Here is an 18,703-nt window from a genome sequence, read left to right as displayed (position 1 = left end):
AACCAGTACGGCGGAAAAAATTATCATTTCAAATAAGTTGAGAAGTCATAAGCTAGTGGAAATAAATTGTTTGATACGATTTCAGAAGCATGATTACTTTGTTTTACCAGGAAACAAGACTTTGATTGAATGGAAAGATGATCATTTTTATGATTTGGTTCCACCTCCATATTGTAGAGGACAGTGGAGGGACGAAATTGATGGTGATTTTACTTTCTATGTGTATTCACCTATTAGGGATCAAAAGAGATGCATTGATAAGTGCTTCTTGGAATTAAGGGATTTGGGTTTGTATGGTTTGAATACTACCATTAATAGTTGGGAGATGATTTACAAATGGCCTTACCACCCAAACTCCAAATTAGTTTCTTGATCATCTTTTACTTTATTGCTTTAGTGAAAGGTAAGAACACCAAAATGTAATGGATGAAAGGTAAGACAATCAATGGAATACAATTTTTTGTTTTTGTTTTAGTAATATCTATTTATTAACAATTTAACATAGTTATTTCCATTTATCGACATCTCATGGGTGAAATGTAAAGTTTTTTCTTTTCGCCTTCGATGATAAGTGGGGTTTTAAATTTCAAATTTGTCCATGTGTGCCTCGTTTTCCACGTTTTTTCTCTTCTTGTTAGGGATGAGTAGGTGAATGGGTAGATTTCTCTAGTTTTATTTACGCTCTTTATTATTTCTTGGTAATTCAAAACCGACTTCTATCTAAGGGACTGCATGTTTCGTGTGAAAATAATATGATGAGAAAATCAATTTTTTTTAAAAAATTGATTTTTGTTGTATGGTTGGTTGAAAAAAATGTGCGAATGTAGATTTCTTATTGGAAAAAAAGGGTGTGAAAAAACTGGAAAGATTTACTACCAAAAAGTGGTAAAACCTTTCCCTACTCACGCTCACCCTTGCGCTCTCTCTCCTCACTCACCCTTGTACTCTCTCTTCTCACCCATGCATCTCACATGTATTGTCTCTTTCTTTCTCTCTCTCTTCTTCTCCCTCAAATAGTCAACCGTATATCTCCTCTCTCTCTACTATTCTGTTTCTGCAAATAATCAGATCAAATTTTTGAAGAGGGGTTTAGAAGCAGCCAAAGATAACATAACGTACAAGGGAAGAGCTCGATGATTTTTGCATTTTCGGGCTTTAGATCTTTTTGCCCTCCCTTTGTCTACTGTTTTATTTCTCTGCAAATAAGTGCAGAATCGGAAACCAACTAATTGATGTCTCTGATTGTCTGAACCTTAACTTGAAGATGCACACTAACGATTTGCTTTCTGATGAACACTAACGATTTGCTTCACACTTAATTGTGTTTACTAAGGGTGCCTCACGTTACTTCCATCAGCGTCTAGGTGAAGTGCCAACGGTAATAATGCGTGAGAAATTTAGAAATTTTCCTCAAACTTTCTCACGCATACCAAATAGTCAAAAATAAATTTATGGTATGACAAAAAATGTTTTCTTTCTCATTTTAAAAAAAAATGATTTTCACATCAAAATATTTTCGCGCATGTCAAACTGACCTAAGCTATCTCATAAAAAAAACACTGACCTAAGCTATGTTAGATTTACTTCCTTGTTCCTAGATTACTTATCACTACTTTCGACCAAAAAAAATTACTTACCTGTTGTAAATTGTCGGTATATTTGCTTCAATGTGTATCGATATTTGCATGCAACTTAATGAAATTAAAAGAAGGGGAACTGGAGAAGAGATGTAGATAATGAGCTATACTAAAACAAAAGAGATAAACTTAGATTAGTGTCCTATAATTTAAAACTTGGCTTCACACTCGATCTCTAGTTAGTGGAAACATATGAAATGTGTGTTGAAGATCAATTTTTATGCAAACTTACTATACATATCTTTTGTAAAATATACTAAACTCAAATGTATTCTTTTGTAAACTTACTATACATATCTTTTGTAAAATATTTTTATGGACGACTTATTGAATGTGCATCTAAGATGATCAATTTCTGACAAACTCGACACATTTATAAAATGAAAATAAATACATTATATCTAAATTGTTCAAGGATAGTAGAAATGTTATTTTTTAAAGATTTTGTGATACTGTATTAGACTATTGTGCTACTAAAGTTTATGGATCCAAGATTTCTTGATTTAAACGCTTTTTACACACTTCAAACAAGACTATTGAAACTAGGAAACACGTCTCATTTTGCAACAAAAAAGAAATACGTCTCATCATCTGGCGTGATGGATAAAAAGTACTAGTGGAGAATCACACTATCGTCACAAAGAAAAAGAGGTCCCATGGCAAACCCATGCTATACATATTTTTTTTTAAAACCCATGCTCATATAGTCGTATGGATGAGCAAAACTTCACGGTATCGATCCCTTCGTCTTTTTTCCCTTGGAAAAAAATCTTCCACTTTTTTATTTTCCACTCTACAAAACCCTTGAAATGCACGTGAATTCTTCTCTCAAAAAAAAAAAAAAAAAAAAAAAAAAAAAAATTCTTCTCTCAAAAGCACGACACATAGTTTCTCTCTCCTCTTCAAGTTTCTTCTTCCTCTCTCTCTCTCTCCTCCACAAATCATCGCTTTCAAGTTCTTCGATTTTATTTGTTTCCTGGTGTAAACTCTAGGGTTCTTTGACCTGTTTAATTTTATTGATTCGAGAAAAGTAAAGTGAAGTTGTGAAATTGCTGTATGTCAGTAGCTTCCAGTGAGAGTAACTACGGAGGTCTCGGTGAGCTTGCAAACCCTCAACAATGGCCACAACATCGAAAGAAACGACGTCTTGTTGTATTCAAACCAAATCATCATCATCTTCTCCTTCATTACGTCGTCAACCTGCTTCTGCTAAGGAGATCGTTCAGGATTGGATCGTTACAACTGGTAATCGACGAGCTGATCATGACCAGAAGGTAGTTTCTTCTGTCACGAACTTGATTCGTCCTGTTGATTCTTTACCTGGATCTTCAACTAATCCTTCTTCCAAAGGTATATGATTCAAAATGATGATCGTTTTCTATTTTTATTTTTGCTTCCGATCATTAGCGTTAAGTTTATTTTGTTGATTTTATAACTCAGATCTGTCGTTAATCTTCATCCACGGTTTTACTTGATGATAACTATAAAAATTTGGAAAGCTAGTTAGAAGCTTATATAAAATTAGTTTTACTAGATGTGTTAATCTTCGTAGCAAGCCGTGAAATCTAAGCTTTTGAGCCATTGGCTTCCATGTGTTAATCACTCTTATGTTTTGCCCTTTTGTTGATTGAATAAGTTTCTGTTATTATACTTCATCTCATTGCAATCTGCCTGGTCTTCATCTTGATTTCTTTTGATATTGGCGTGTTCTTTTACATTTGGATTGTTTGTTCTGGATTGATTTTCAGTTTGTTCCAATGCTTGTGCAGGGGTCCAGATTATGCTAAGAGCTCAAAGCAGCCACCCTTTGGACCCATTATCAGCTGCTGAAATCTCAGTAGCAGTGGGGACAGTCAGAGCTGCAGGAGCAACTCCAGAGGTGTGAACCGCATCTGAATTTATTTCTACTATCTGTTCGAGTTGATATTTTTTTTTTTTGCATCTGCAAGGATTTACATTTTAGCTACTTACCCATATACAGGTGAGAGATGGAATGAGGTTTATCGAAGTTGTGTTATTGGAGCCAGACAAAAATATTGTGGCGTTGGCAGATGCATATTTCTTCCCTCCTTTCCAGCCATCGTTACTTCCCAAGTCAAAAGGCGGTGCTTTCATTCCCAGCAAGCTACCCCGTAGGCGGGCTAGACTTGTTATATATAATAAACGGTCTAACGAAACAAGCATCTGGATTGTTGAGCTAACAGAAGTACATGCGGCAACGCGAGGTGGGCATCACAGGGGGAAAGTCATTTCATCAGAAGTTGTTCCAGATGTTCAACCTCCAATGGTATATATGTGTCAAATATATATATTTCTGAAACGTAAATTGTTGAAATTGCTTGCTTCTATGAAATGTCTAAAATTTCCAGAAGTTCCAAGAGTAACTTGAGATCGATTTTGAAATTCTTATTTATTTTGATTACCTGATCCTCGAGGATTAGTTGGGTCTTCAGCCAAATCTTAATCATTTGCAAGATACTTTTGATATTAACGGCCTCTTTATTTTGTTTAACTGATCCGTATGTCTTTTTATGTGCTTGATTTTTCTACAAAACAAGGAGTTTTGTTGGCCATTTCCCCTGGAGTAGAAGTAGTTGTTTATATGTAAAAACTAAGATTATTCACAAATCACACGAGTTTATCCTGTATTAAGGTAAGCTACTTAAATTGAAGTTTCAGTCAGTGGCAAAGCTTGTAACTGGTTTTTCTGTGGGGCAACTTAAGTTTCAGTGATTCGAGTGAGTTACTTACTACTTTAATGTGCAACTTTACGAGGGCAGTTAATAAAATACTGCTATTTTTACTGTTTCCTGAGTTCCGTTTTCTTGTAGAGACCCTCTAACTGTTCGATTTGAATGTTCTTTTTAACTTGTTCGGTTGTTCCTCATATTAACTTTAGGACTTCCTCATTGTGCTTGATTTTTAGATGTTCAGATGCCCACACTACTCTCTAAATGTAGCTCTTCTACTATCCACCAATATGTGTGATAATGATGAAAGAATTCTATTGTTAACGTAACTAATCACTGGTTATTTCATTCTTAGCATAGATTCCTTGCCCTTAATAAAACCTCCCAAACGCACAAAAGTGTAGGTGCCCCGGAAAATTAAATAGTTGTTTTCAAACATTTCTCAGTGTTGATCTTCTTTCGCCTTTTTATTGTAGGATGCTGAGGAGTATGCCGAATGTGAAGCTATCGTTAAAGACTTTCCACCATTTCAGGAGGCAATGAAGAAGAGGGGTATTGAGGATATGGATCTTGTGATGGTAGATCCTTGGTTAGTTACTTCTGTAAATCATTTACTTCCGTTTTGATTCTTGAGGACATTTTGCTAACTCAAGAGCTGTCTTTAACAACTTTTCTAGGTGTGTTGGCTACCATAGTGAAGTTGATGCTCCTAAACGGAGACTTGCTAAACCACTTATATTCTGTAGAACTGAGAGTGATTGTCCAATGGAGAATGGTTATGCACGACCAGTTGAAGGCATCTATGTACTGGTTGATATGCAAAATATGGTTGTCATTGAATTTGAAGATCGTAAGCTTGTTCCTCTTCCTCCTGCTGATCCATTACGAAACTATACTGCTGGTGAAACCCGTGGAGGTGTTGATCGTAGTGATGTGAAACCTCTGCAGATTATTCAGCCTGAAGGACCAAGCTTCCGCGTCAATGGACATTTTGTAGAATGGCAAAAGGTACTCCTAGTTAAAGTATACCTGTAAATGCGTTTGAAGTTCTCTTGAAATCATGATATTATAAATTATTCTTATCTTATTGGTGGCGCGTAGTGGAACTTCCGGGTTGGTTTCACCCCCAAGGAGGGTCTGGTCATATACTCCATTGCATATATTGATGGTAGTCGGGGTCGGAGGTCTCTAGCTCACAGACTGAGTTTTGTCGAGATGGTCGTGCCCTATGGAGATCCAAATGAACCACATTATAGGAAGAATGCATTTGATGCAGGGGAAGATGGCCTGGGTAGAAATGCACATTCTCTTAAAAAGGTTAAGTTAGTTATTCTCTGTATGGTTTTCTTTCTTTTTATTATTAGATTTGCTGCTCGTAGGTTTTTTTTTTCAAATTGAAGTGTCTGAAATATATTTGTCTTTCAGGGGTGTGATTGTTTAGGCTACATCAAATACTTCAATGCTCATTTCACCAATTTCACCGGTGGAGTTGAAACTATTGAAAATTGTGTCTGTTTACACGAAGAAGATCATGGTATTCTGTGGAAGCATCAAGACTGGAGGTCAGGCTTAGCAGAAGTTAGGCGATCTAGACGCCTTACTGTGTCCTTTTTCTGTACCGTGGCTAATTATGAGTATGGGTTCTTCTGGCACTTTTATCAGGCAAGTTAGTATTTGCTTTCTATATTCAATATATGAAAATGGTACATAACCTGCCGTGTCTGTAATCAGTGGAAAAAAATTATTTTTTGAATCGTTTCGCAACAATTGTTCGAACACATATCTTCCGCTTATTAGTGGTTAGCTTAGTTCCTGTATTTCTACTTCTTTTTCGAACGATCTATGTTACCGAAAACCTATAATAAGGATTATAAAGTTTTTGTTTGTTACAGGATGGAAAAATAGAAGCTGAGGTTAAGCTAACAGGAATACTCAGCTTAGGTGCACTGCAACCAGGTGAATCCAGAAAGTATGGTACAACAATTGCTCCAGGATTATATGCACCAGTGCACCAACATTTCTTTGTTGCTCGTATGAACATGGCTGTGGATTGTAAACCTGGAGAAGCATTTAATCAGGTGCATTACTGTGATTAATGGGACTTCTTATGATACATAGTTCCTTAAATCGTAGGGGATATAAGAGAAATGAGAAACTTTCTTCAATAAATTTTTTGATTATTATATTTGGTATCTCTGCCCCTTGTAATCCTTTGTCATTTCTTTTCTGTTTCTTCTTCCCAACTCATTTCATCTACTTCTTTAATGAACATAGAATGACTGACTCCTATCTTCCTCAGGTGGTTGAGGTGAATGTTGAAGTTGAAGAGCCAGGGAATAATAATATTCACAACAATGCTTTCTATGCTGAAGAAAAACTGCTAAGATCTGAAACGCAAGCAATGCGTGATTGTAATCCTTTGTCTGCTCGCCATTGGATTGTAAGACATTCCTACCTTTTCTTCAAATAATAGTGTGGTTACTGAGAAGTAAGATTGTAAGAATAGTTAATGATGTGTGTTATTTTTGCATTTAATAGTTTCTTATTTCTACTCTATTTATCAAAACCTCTTGCCTGAATTACTTTAGTATAAACCATCAACCATGCTATCTTCTTCTTTGGTTTGGATGATGTCGAATTGCTTATCTTCCGAGATGAATTCAGTAATATGTGGTTTCATGGTTCACTGGGCCTAGGATTACTTAAAGTCCAGCAGAATGAACTTTACGTGTGGGCTGTCCCATGAAAAAGTTTGAATAGCTTTCTTTAGTTAGTAAAGACATGTTTTAACTTTTCTGTCTCTGTTTCTATTCAGATCAGGAACACAAGAAATGTGAATCGCACAGGGCAGTTAACAGGCTATAAACTAATGCCTGGGTCAAATTGTTTGCCATTGGCTGGCTCTGAGGCAAAGTTTCTGAGGCGAGCTGCTTTCTTAAAGCATAATCTTTGGGTTACACCTTATACCCGTGATGAGATGTATCCAGGGGGCGAATTCCCTAATCAAAATCCACGTGATAGTGAGGGATTAGCTACCTGGATTAAACAAAATCGCTCTCTTGAGGAAACTGATATAGTTCTCTGGTAAGTGCTATTTCCATTAACCACAATTATATCTGATAGATTTCGGTAGTAATACGTTTTGGTTTTATTTCCTGCAGGTATGTATTTGGAGTTACTCATATTCCGCGATTGGAAGACTGGCCTGTGATGCCGGTGGAGCATATCGGTTTTACGCTTATGGTATGTTCTACTTCCTAAAGTGTTTGAACTTTCATATCTTCTGTGCTAGACTGCTAGAGTCTAGATAGTTTATGATCTGCTGCATGGGTTTGATGATTAGAACTCGAGCGTACTTTTCATAGTGGACCAGGTTGACCCTGCCATTCTTACTCGATGTTTGAATAGGCTACAATGACCGTGAACGTTGTTAATTCCGATGCTTAAATACGTAGTGAATTTATTCACCGAGTTTAACTACTCAAGAATTGCAATTCAGGTGCTGAGCTTGACTTGTGTGAATCTGAATTGTTTGAATCAAACATGTTTTGGTCAGGGTATGAGATCTATTCTGTGTCTGACAAATCGATACAACTTAGAAGATCAGTCTGTGTCAACCATCAGTCGAGTTTGCCAAAAACAAACATTATAAAATCAACCGAGTCAACCTTTCAGATTTTGATTCACAATGGGGTGGTACGACACGAATACGTAACGATCCAACCTATTTAGAGGCTATGTTGACTTGAAACGACACGACCCACTTATGAACGGTCCAGACTGGCACAGCACGACCAAATCGGGTGTGGCGTGCCAAGATTTTGGCCACACTAGCTTGTCTAGCCATGCCCCACTAGAAACAATGCGACAAGGAGCGTGAACTGACACGAAATGTCAGACATGTGCTGAAGTACATTGACTTCGGTAAATGTGCTGAAGTTATACTAGCTTTACACATTTGAGTTTTGATGGGCTAAAGTTATACAATCTATTACAAAAAACCATTATTACTTGGTCCCATGAATTTCAAATTAGAATTGGGTGTCCTAACACCTTATCCAACTGCGAAATTGATGCTAATTCTTTGCTAAAGTATCCAATTTTGTTTAGTAGCATATATCTTCTCGTTAAGACTTAAAAAAAGTCCCACGTACATCAAGAGCTCTTATAAAGGACAATAGGATTTGGGCTTTTATAAGCCTCCAAACCCCACCGGTGAATTTGTAAAAATTGGAGCAGCTGCCATGGTCCAACAACAGCAAGGACACATCTGTGCCGTTGCTACATGGCCCGTACTCCTGTTGTCTGTCCACGTTGCAGCCCGACTCACGTGCCAAATGGTTCCGTGGCGCGTCAACCCACTACATTCACATATGAATTAAGGACCTGTGGCTGTTATAAAAGACTTCTTCTCTTTTTGTCTAAAAAGGTTATTGTTGTTCAGGGTAAAGTGACTCAAATAATTTTTTTTTTATGGTTGTGCAGCCACACGGGTTCTTCAATTGTTCACCTGCCGTCGACGTCCCACCAAGTAGTTATGCGAACGAGTTGGATGTGAAGGAAAATGGAGTTGTAAAGCCTATTCAGAACGGAGAACTGCTTTCAAAGCTCTAAGCAACTTAAATCAGTACCAATCTGGGTTAAATCGTCTTGCTTTCAAGTTTGTTTGATATTTCTGTTGAGTATATCGGTAAAGTTGTACGATATTGTAACGTTTTATAATATACTGTAATGAGGTTGTTGATTATGATAAAACAGGTAAACGATTAGACTTTCCTTGGGGAAAATATCAGTTGTTATTTCCGCCTCAGGAATTAAGAAAAATAAACAGAAAAAGACATAATAGAAACGTAAGATAGTATGACTTTTCGTGTTTGAGGTTTGTTTCTTTTCATTTCTTAATGTGAATTTTGTAAGGTGAGGATGTGGAGTCTGACATCAAATTTTTAGGTATCCACTTATTTTAATAAGCTTATTTTTGTAAGGTGAGGATGTGGAGTCTGACATCAAATTTTTAGGTATCCACTTATTTTAATAAGTTAACAAAGTTGATAAGTTAATGTTGTATTATAATATCAGCCATTATTATAAAATTCTTGCTTTATTCCGAATCTTTATCTTTTCAAATATATAACTCTTAAAATAGTTTAAGAAATAGTATCTAACTTTCAACAAAAAAAGAAGAAAGAAATAGTATCTAAACTGTGATATTTGTACTACCTACATCAGCATCAACTAGAGAGGCATCGAACGCCCTGTCCTAGAGCAACTGGCCATACTAAAATGAAAATAGATCGGATCGGGTTGAAAGGTTTTTTTTTTTTGATGAAAGGAGGTTAATACCTCAATTTATTAAGTACTTGAATTTGAATTCATGTTGGAACAATCTGTCTCCAACTGACTTACAATAGAATTTGGAATCTCATAGATTTCCGTACTTTGATTTGAAACATTCGTATATGCAGATTTCGCTAAGATATGAGCTACCTTATTTGCCTCACGATAGCAAAAATTAAACGAAGTATTTTGTAACCTTGCAAGACCCTCGACAATTTCCATAACAATTGGTTTAATCTTCCATGGGATAATCTCCCTATCCTTCGAGCAAGCCTTTATGATTGTCAATGCATCTCCTTCTAGTATATACTCATATTCTGGCATAGATAGGGCAAGTTGTACTGCCAACTGAGCTGCAATAGCTTCGGTCTCCATTGCCGATGAAGATTTGAATTTCCTCATCAAAGCCATAACGAACTTACCTTCCTCATTTCTGCACACAGCAGCTGCACCTCTCTTATCATTTGAAAACGCTCCGTCGAAGTTGATTTTTAGACAACCCGGTGACGGTGGTTTCCAGTATTGTATTTCTTTTTCCACTTGTATATTCACCTGCTCTTCACTATTTATTCTCCCAACCGAGAAGTCTGCTTGCATAGTAGAAGCCTCCTTTATTATTTTGTACACATCTGGTTGTACTCCATTAAAGACACAAGCATTTCTTGCTTTCCATAAGCACCAAATAACATATAATCGATACTCAATAACTATTTCCTCTTCTTCATTGTTTCCCATCCAACGACAGATTAATTGTTTAAAATTTTCTTCCCCTTCAACTCGTAAATTTAAGGGATAGCTCATCCACATTTCCCTTACCTTCTTACATAATCGGAATAGGTGATCATCATCTTCAACTCGTAAATTTAAGTGAATCAACTACGCACATACTATAAAACAGTATTTGTTGTTGTCATAAAATAGGGATACCAAGACAAACATTCTCGGGCTGTCTTAATTCCTAGAGATGTTAGGTATCCACTACTCTTGTGACTCCGCCTTATGATAGTGACCCATTTTGGCCTATTGTGATAATATAAACTTGGCTGATACAACAAATATCTTCAAACAAAAGAAATAAATTTGTTGTTCGATTTAAAAAAATTCCTGAATCAGAAAAAGACAGAGAGACAAGACAGATATAATAGAGAAATATAAAATGATTTAGTCGATTTATATGTGGGGAGATCGTCATGTCGGGTATATACCAAGGCAAAACTGTAAGGTCCCTTAGGCCCTTACCATGGGACAAGTAATATCTATTATATAAAACAGAAGGGAAAACGGTGACTGGGACAAACATCCTTATTTAATAAAGGATATTGTCTAGAAGCCCTTCTCAAAATTTAAAATATAGTCCTCCGTAGAAAGAAAGTTACCTATTTTAAAAAAATTATCCTTCTCAAAATTTAAAATATAATCCTTCGTAGATAGGGATGTCAACGGGGCGGGTTTGGGACGGGTTACCTCTTTCCCAAGTCCGCCCCGTTAGTCAACGGGTTTTACCATTCCCGTCCCAATAGTTAATCGGGGCGGGTATTTAATTACCATACCCGTTCCGATTAGAAATTACTTAACCATTACCGACCCGCCCCGCCCCGTTTAACATGAAACGGTGCGGGGCGGGTCGGATTTAAACATAAATTTCATATTTTTATTTCAGATAAGTTAGATTAATCAAAATAATATAAATATTATAAACAAAATTTTATAACATTTTGGTTTTATCAACTATAAACACTACAACTTATTACATAATATAAAATAGTTAAATTGATGATATAAGATAAAAAGTTTTAGAAACCTATTGTATATATAATAATACATAACATATATAATCGGGGCGGGGCAGGTTCTACTACCTAATCCCAAACCCGCCCCGAACCCGGTAAATGGTTTTATCTTCATACCATTACCGTCCCATTTAATAAACGGGGCGGTAAAACCCGTTCCATTAGGGGCGGATTCGGGAAAAAACCCACCGGTTCGGACTAAATTGCCACCCCTATTCGTAGAAATAAAATTACCTATTTAAAAAACATAATCTTTTCCTTCTTAGAAATAAAAATTCTAATTTAACAAAAAAAGAAACATAATAAATTTCAAGGGTTAAAAAAAGAAATTAAAATTTCTCTATCTCTCTCAATAAAATAATAACTAATTTAAGAGGAAAAGAAACAAAAAAATAATAACTAATAAAAATCTCTCTCTCTCAATAAAATAATAACTAATAAAACTCTCTCTTTCTCAATAAATATAATAATAAATTCCGTAACATTTGATTGATACAAGTTGCCGTGCCCTAGGGCACGGGATATACCCTAGTTTAGATAAACATAGATTAGAAATGCTTTGAAGAAGGTTCTAGTTCTCATGCCATTTGAGGGTCATACTAAAGTTACTTCTTATTTCACTTTCTACTTTAGAGGGGGACAAAATAAGGCAAGGAGACCCCCTTTCCCCTTTTCTTTTCACGATCGCTATGGAGGGGCTCAGTCGGATGCTTTCTGCTGATTTAGGAGAAGGGAGGTTCTTAGGTTTCCCCACAAAAAACAATACCCTGACAATTTCTCACCTTCTTTTTGCTGACGATTGCATCATCTTTGGTAAAAATTCGATCGAGAATGTCCATAACCTTAAAGCCATCCTATCCACTTTCTGTTCAACTTCAGGCCAGATGATTAACTACAGCAAATCTAATATCTTTTATTCCAAAAATTCTCACCCGAAATTTAAACGCATCATTATGAAGACTCTTAAAGTCAAATATGCTTCGACTTCAGAAAAATATTTAGGAGCACAGTTATTCATAGGTCCTAAGAAAACTACAGTTTTTAACTCTATTCTAGAGCAAATAGACAATAAATTGTCCAAATGGAATCATGCGTTCCTCTCTCAGGCTGGGCGGACGGTAGTTGTTTCCGCCGTTGCAGCAGCCATTCCCCGATATCAGATGCAATGCTTTGCTCTTCCTAAGAGTATAAGTAAACGCATAGCGACTTCTCAGAAGTCTTTCTGGTGGGGAAAATCTAAAGGTATTTGTACCAGAGCTTGGTCAGATATTTGTCAGCCGAAAAAGCTGGGAGGCTTAGGTATTCATCATCCGGACCTGGACAATCAAGCCCTTCTGAGTAAGTTGGCGTGGCGCCTAAAGACTGATTCAGATGCGATGTGGGTGAAATTCCTCAAAGCTAAATATTTCCATCAATCTGATCACCCAGGTCCGGTAAAACCTCATCACTCCTGGATCTGGAAGAATCTGAAAAGGCAGTATGATCTCATGAATAATCATATTATTTGGGAAGTCCATACTGGAGAGCATATAAACATTTGGAAAGATAATTGGATTCCTGGAGAAGCCCAACTGCTGCAAAACTCTAATAACGCTAGGATAAACAAAGTGTCTGACCTTATTAGCAATAACAACTGGAATGAGCTCATCCTAAGGCAAACCTTCCCGGAAAATATCTGCAATCTTATAAAAGCTATTCCGATTCAGCAGGAGGGAACAGATAAGATGAAATGGAATCTCACGAAATCAGGAAACTTTACGGTCAAATCCATGTACACGCACCTTATCTCAATAAATCAACCTCCTCCCGCGGGGGAGATAAACTGGAATTTTATTTGGTCTTTACCCACTATTCCTAGAATTAAGCTATTCATATGGAAAATATGCACAAAAGCTCTGCCGGTTAGGCATCGCATAGGTAAATACATCGGAAACATAACTAACTGCCCTAATTGCACAGAGATCGAAACTATTGAACATGCGCTGTTACACTGCCCTATAGCAAAGAGAATATGGTTTCACTTTAACATTATTTCCGAACATATCTCCTCAGTTGCTGAGTGGATCATGTCGTGGCAGAATCAGGATTACACCAATTGCAATATTGGCAATGTGCAGTTTATCACTATATTATGGTTTATATGGAAAATGAGATGTGATCACTGCTTCCAACAAACCGTGTATGATGTTAACAAGGTAATAGAATCGATAAAATCGTTCCCGCAAATAAATGAAAGTAAAGAAAATCCTGATAAAAAAGTCATCTCGAAATGGCAACCTCCGATTCAACCCTATGTGAAAATCAATGTCGATGCATCGTTTGTTAACGTAGCTCAAAAAATAGGTACTAGTCTGATTGTTCATGATTACAGGTCTAAATTCATGGGAGCAAGCGTGAATAGTGGCAGAGCAAGAAACAGCGAGGAAGGAGAAGCTTTAGCTATTCTGAACGGCATTATATGGGCTAAGGAAAACAACTACATGCAGGTCATCATCGAAAGTGACAATATTAACCTTATCAAGCATTTGAATAACCCAAAACATCAGGTCCAATGGCAATCACTCGCTTACATTCGTCAAATAAAAAATGTAAAGCAGGAGATACACCAAGTTAAATTCCAATACATCAAGAGAGAGCAAAATACACAAGCAGACAAGTTAGCTAAATGGGCGCGTCGAAAGGAAAGAGTTAAAAAGTGGAACTGTATTCCGTATTTTCTTCTTAATATGTACTGTAATGAGATTCTGATTTAGTGTTTTAATATATTTACCGTTAACAAAAAAAAAAAAAAAAAACTTCATAATTCTACTCATAGACAATTAATTTTGTACATTTTTTAACTCTATGGTGTTTATTAGGTAGTCAAATCCAAATAGGCCAAACTTGACAAATCCTATATGGTGCTTATTAGGTATTGTATTTGCAAGGCCATGGTCATTCCTTCCATCTTAACAACAGATGTTCTCTCTTTGTTAGATTTTAGAGTTTTACACTATTAATAATGTCATCTAAAATTCAAGAAATATTAAAAAGGACTTCATAAAAGTTTGCCATAAAACCGAATTCATTAAAAACAATTTATTCATAGCTTTGTTTGCTCTTCTTGTTTGTGTAGAGAAGTCTAATAAATAGACTTATTAAACTCATATTTCTATAATCAATTATATAAAATAAAAATGGAAAAAACATTTAGTTGCTTACGTGTCATTTTTATAGTACAGAGTTGACTCCCTGTTGTGTCTGTGCAGGTAATAATAGCCGCCCGAAAGAAACCGATAGAAGACGAAGACGAAGACGAAAGAAAAGTAAAACAGAAGAAAGAAGAAACAACGAAACGTCCTTAAGAAGAAGAAATTCCACTCTAACCTTCCTTCTACTTTTTAGTGAGAGAAAACCGGAAACCCTTTTAGAGAGAGAAATTGGAAAGATTTTTAGAGAGAGAAAGTAGTCAAGAAAGAAAGAGTCAATCATATGGCTGAAGAAGAAAAAAAGAAGAGATTAGAAGAAGAAATCACAATACCAATCTTATTATCAGATAGAATTATAAAATCAATTGAAGAAGCTGAATCATTCAAATCTGAATGTTCTGAAGTTTCTAAACTTGTTGATCGTATTTACCAAATGCTTCGTTCACTCTTTAAACTTTCTTCAACTAATTCTCTTCTTTATGAACCACCTATTCGTCGTATAATCTCTGAACTTACTAGAAATCTTGATCGTACCCTAACCCTAGTTCGTAAATGTAAAAAAAGTGGGTTTTTTAATCGTGTTGTTACTATAACTATTACTTCTGTTACTGATTTTCGTAAGATTATTAATCTTCTTGAATCATCAGTTGGTGACCTAAAATGGTTACTTAGTGTTTTTGATTATTCTTCACTTGATTCAACTGGTGGTGGTGGTATAACTCTTTCATTACCTCCAATTGCTAGTAATGATCCAATTCTAGCTTGGGTTTGGTCTTATCTTGCTTCTATTTTAATGGGTTCTCTTCCTGATCGTATTGAAGCTGCTAATTCACTTGCTTCTCTTGCTCTAGATAATGATAGGAACAAGAAACTTATAGTTGAAGAAGGTGGTATTCCACCATTACTTAAATTGTTGAAAGATGGAGCTTCCCCTGATTCTCAACTTGCTGCTGCTACTGCTTTATCTAATTTAGCTACTAATCAAGATTGGGTTCGTCAAATTATGGCTGATCTTGGAGTACCCATTATTGTTCAGGTACTTAATGATTCATCTATGACTGTTCAAACTATTGTTGCTAATTTAGTTTCAAGAATGGCTGAAAATGATCCTGCTGCTCAAGAGGAGTTTGATAGAGAGAAGGCAATTAGACCTCTTGTATCTTTACTTTCTATTGATACGATTTTAGACGAAAACAAGACTAGTACTCAATCAGGGAAACCCCATAATTTTCATGATTTAGTTCAGATTAAGAAAGAATTGGGTGGGGGGTCGAATCTTAAAACTAGTAAAAATCATTACTCACTGCGTTCGAGTTCTTCTTCTGATGGTAGTAGTCATGGTAGGAACTACAGGAAAGATAGAGAAAATGAGAAACCTGAACTGAAACTCAAACTTAAGACTCAATGTGCTGAAGCCCTACGAATGCTTTCTAAAGGGAGTGTTTCTAATAGTAGGAGAATTACCGAGACGAAAGGACTTTTTTGTTTGGCAAAGATTATCGAAAATGAAACAGGGGAATTGCAGCTCAAATGCTTGATGGTAGTGATGGAAATAGCTGCAGCTGCGGAATCAAACGCAGACCTAAGACGGGCTGCTTTCAAGACCAATTCTCCTGCTGCAAAGGCAATTGTTGACCAACTTATTAGGTTAGTTCAACAGGAAAATGATCCATTACTTCAAATTCCCGCTATAAGATCAATTGGATCACTGGCTCGGACCTTCCCGGCAAAAGAAACCCGGGTAATTGGTCTCTTAGTAAACCAGCTTGGCAACAAGAGCACAGATGTGGCAACAGAAGTTGCTACTGCCTTGGAGAAGTTTGCTTGCCCTGATAATTTCCTCTGTGATGTTCATACAAAGGCGATTGTCGAGTTTGGTGGGGTTACTCCTTTGATGAAACTTCTGAGAGCTAATGAGCAAGCTCGGAAGCATGGAATAATTCTCCTTTGTTATTTGGCATTGAACGCAGCAAGTAGTGAGGGTCTGGAAAGGGTAAGGTCAATACTCGAAGGAGCAGCTAGTTCTCCGTTTGCTCAAGATCCTCATCTGAAAGAACTGATTTCTAAGGCTATCTGTCACCTTGAAATCTACCAGTCTGGTATTCATTCTCTTATACCATCTTATCCTACATGAATAACCTGTGGTTAACCATGATCGCCAAACGTGGAAAAGAGAGGGAGGACAACTTGTTCACCAATCAAAGGACCACCACGCTTATTGATTTGTCATGGTAGTGAGTTCTCGGACAGTATCGTTAAATGTAAACTTCTCATTGCTATTTTCATGTCTTCATTGAAAAACATATCATAAATGTAGTTTAGTTCGATCAATTGTTCTATTTTTTGCAAATATGATGTTTCCTCCATTTTGGTATGGTGTTCTTCTTCTTTTAAAGCATGTAATAGCTTCAATTGAGTTTCCTAACTTAGATGAGATGTGTAGTAGCTTTCTCAATTGATCCTTGCCTTTAATGAGCTTCTGTTACAGATCTAGCATAAGTATTATAATACAAGCTTCCTTGTATATCTTAGCAGAACCAAGTCATTGTTAAGCACTTCCAGTGTTGTAATCATTTCATAGTTTGAGATTTATACTGTTTTTTCTCCTTTTACTTTTACCAATTATGTTTACGACGAAACCTAGAAATCGATCCAATTTGAGCGGTTCTACGGGATAAACCTCAACAGAATTGAAGCCCATTTGTTTGTTTCATACACCAGTGGTGTCAAATCTCGTTTTGCAAGGGTACATAGATATTTCTGTGGGTGTGGTCCATGGGCCTTACCAGCCCCAAAGTGGTCTTGAGCCTATCTCACCCCAAAAGCTAGCTCAAGAGGTGAGGCTTTCCCTCACACTTGTAAAGTGACCACCACCCCCTCCCACAACCAATGAGGGACTAACACCAACCATCTCGAAGCTTATACTATATCCGGGAAGCAGAAATCGCCACTGCTCAAAGTTTTGAAGTACAATCCTGGTGTCTTCTCTTTGGCATTGAGTTACTGCCTTACTGGTATGGATTTTCTACCTCTCTTACTCTTCATTTGTCAAGTTAATACATTCTTTCTCTGTTATTGTATTTATGAATTATGATAACGTAGTTGGTATCTATAATTAGTCATATATATTACAGCACGTAAGCATGAACCTTCAATTTTTGCACCTTTCTTGTTACTTCATTGGAACATTTGGAATCAATGAATCTTTCCTCTTAGTTTTGCACTTACATTCAAAAATTGGTGTTTGACGAACTAAAAGGTCTGGGCTTGGCATTTCTGGGGGTGCCTGTAGACCTTCGCTTTGATGGTCTGAAAATGGACGATTCATGCTGCTGAGCAGAGTCTTTCTGGGCATGGAATAGTGGTATGTACCTATATATGTGTATGGAATAGTGGTATGGAATAGTGGGCATGGAATAGTGGTATGTACCTATATATATATATATATATATATATATATATATATATATATATATATATGTATGTATACATATATATTCATTTCTCTAGGTGGGGCTTATTTATCCTTGTTGATATTTGGTTTGAAAATTTGCCATTTGAAAAAAGTCATTAAGTCGTTAGCTATAATAGCTTTTCCAATTAACCGTTGCCTTCAATGAGTTTCTGCTATTACTAAGGCCTTGTCTTGCATATATATAGGCTAGGCATTTTGTGTTGATTTGTCGCCTAGATTAATCAGTGGAGAAGCCTGAGGTGGTATAGGACAGGCCCATGCCAAGGAAAAACCTTCTCCTACATATAGGCTAGGCTGCTAGGCGTTTTGGGTGGATTTGGTCCCTTAATCCATCTGGAACTAGGCTAATGGGCTTGGGTGGTGCCTAAATCAAGGACACTATAACTGGTCTTCCAGACAAGTGTTACATCATTACGACATTATGATCCCTAGTGACCTTTCACATTAGAGCTGTTGTTGGTATTCGTTGTTCTATCCGTTATTTTAACTGCATATTTATATTCCTTTATGTGCTCTAATTTTTCACAAATTTGTAGTTTTAAGTTGGACATACAAATCCTGACATTCATGTAGTTTTTCAGCAGTA

The 18,703-nt window shown here is 36.5% G+C and overlaps 3 protein-coding genes across 4 annotated transcripts; 2 read left to right on the top strand and 1 right to left on the bottom strand.

Moving 5' to 3' along the window:
* Positions 1-2,399: 2,399 nt before the first annotated feature.
* Positions 2,400-9,201, top strand: LOC147532627 (spermidine copper dependent amine oxidase 1). Of its 2 annotated transcripts, none has more exons than XM_086647820.1 (12): positions 2,400-2,987; positions 3,407-3,516; positions 3,619-3,924; positions 4,804-4,916; positions 5,005-5,335; positions 5,429-5,644; positions 5,753-5,989; positions 6,220-6,405; positions 6,627-6,767; positions 7,143-7,411; positions 7,489-7,570; positions 8,813-9,201. In XM_086647820.1, the coding sequence occupies exons 1-12, from the start codon at positions 2,756-2,758 to the stop codon at positions 8,939-8,941; spliced, it is 2,352 nt and encodes a 783-aa protein (XP_086503946.1). In that variant the 5' UTR covers positions 2,400-2,755; the 3' UTR covers positions 8,942-9,201. The 2 variants fall into 2 exon arrangements, with proteins under 2 accessions (XP_086503946.1, XP_086503947.1); XM_086647821.1 differs by having other exon boundaries at positions 2,410-2,911.
* A 478-nt stretch (positions 9,202-9,679) lies between these two features.
* LOC147532626 (uncharacterized) lies at positions 9,680-10,471 on the bottom strand. Its single transcript, XM_086649979.1, has one exon. The coding sequence runs from the start codon at positions 10,469-10,471 to the stop codon at positions 9,680-9,682; it is 792 nt and encodes a 263-aa protein (XP_086506105.1).
* Positions 10,472-14,267: 3,796 nt separating this feature from the next.
* On the top strand, positions 14,268-17,097 carry LOC147532625 (uncharacterized). The gene is made up of 2 exons (XM_086647819.1): positions 14,268-14,365; positions 14,703-17,097. The coding sequence occupies exon 2, from the start codon at positions 14,926-14,928 to the stop codon at positions 16,774-16,776; it is 1,851 nt and encodes a 616-aa protein (XP_086503945.1). The 5' UTR covers positions 14,268-14,365; positions 14,703-14,925; the 3' UTR covers positions 16,777-17,097.
* Positions 17,098-18,703: the final 1,606 nt, after the last annotated feature.

The sequence above is a fragment of the Eschscholzia californica genome, unplaced genomic scaffold, assembly GCF_041429995.1.
Source record: "Eschscholzia californica isolate CP2 unplaced genomic scaffold, dmEscCali1.0.p SCAF_6, whole genome shotgun sequence".
In the NCBI taxonomy this organism is placed as follows: domain Eukaryota; kingdom Viridiplantae; phylum Streptophyta; class Magnoliopsida; order Ranunculales; family Papaveraceae; genus Eschscholzia; species Eschscholzia californica.
Note: the sequence above shows the minus strand (reverse complement) of the source record. Positions and strands in the feature narration are given on the sequence as shown.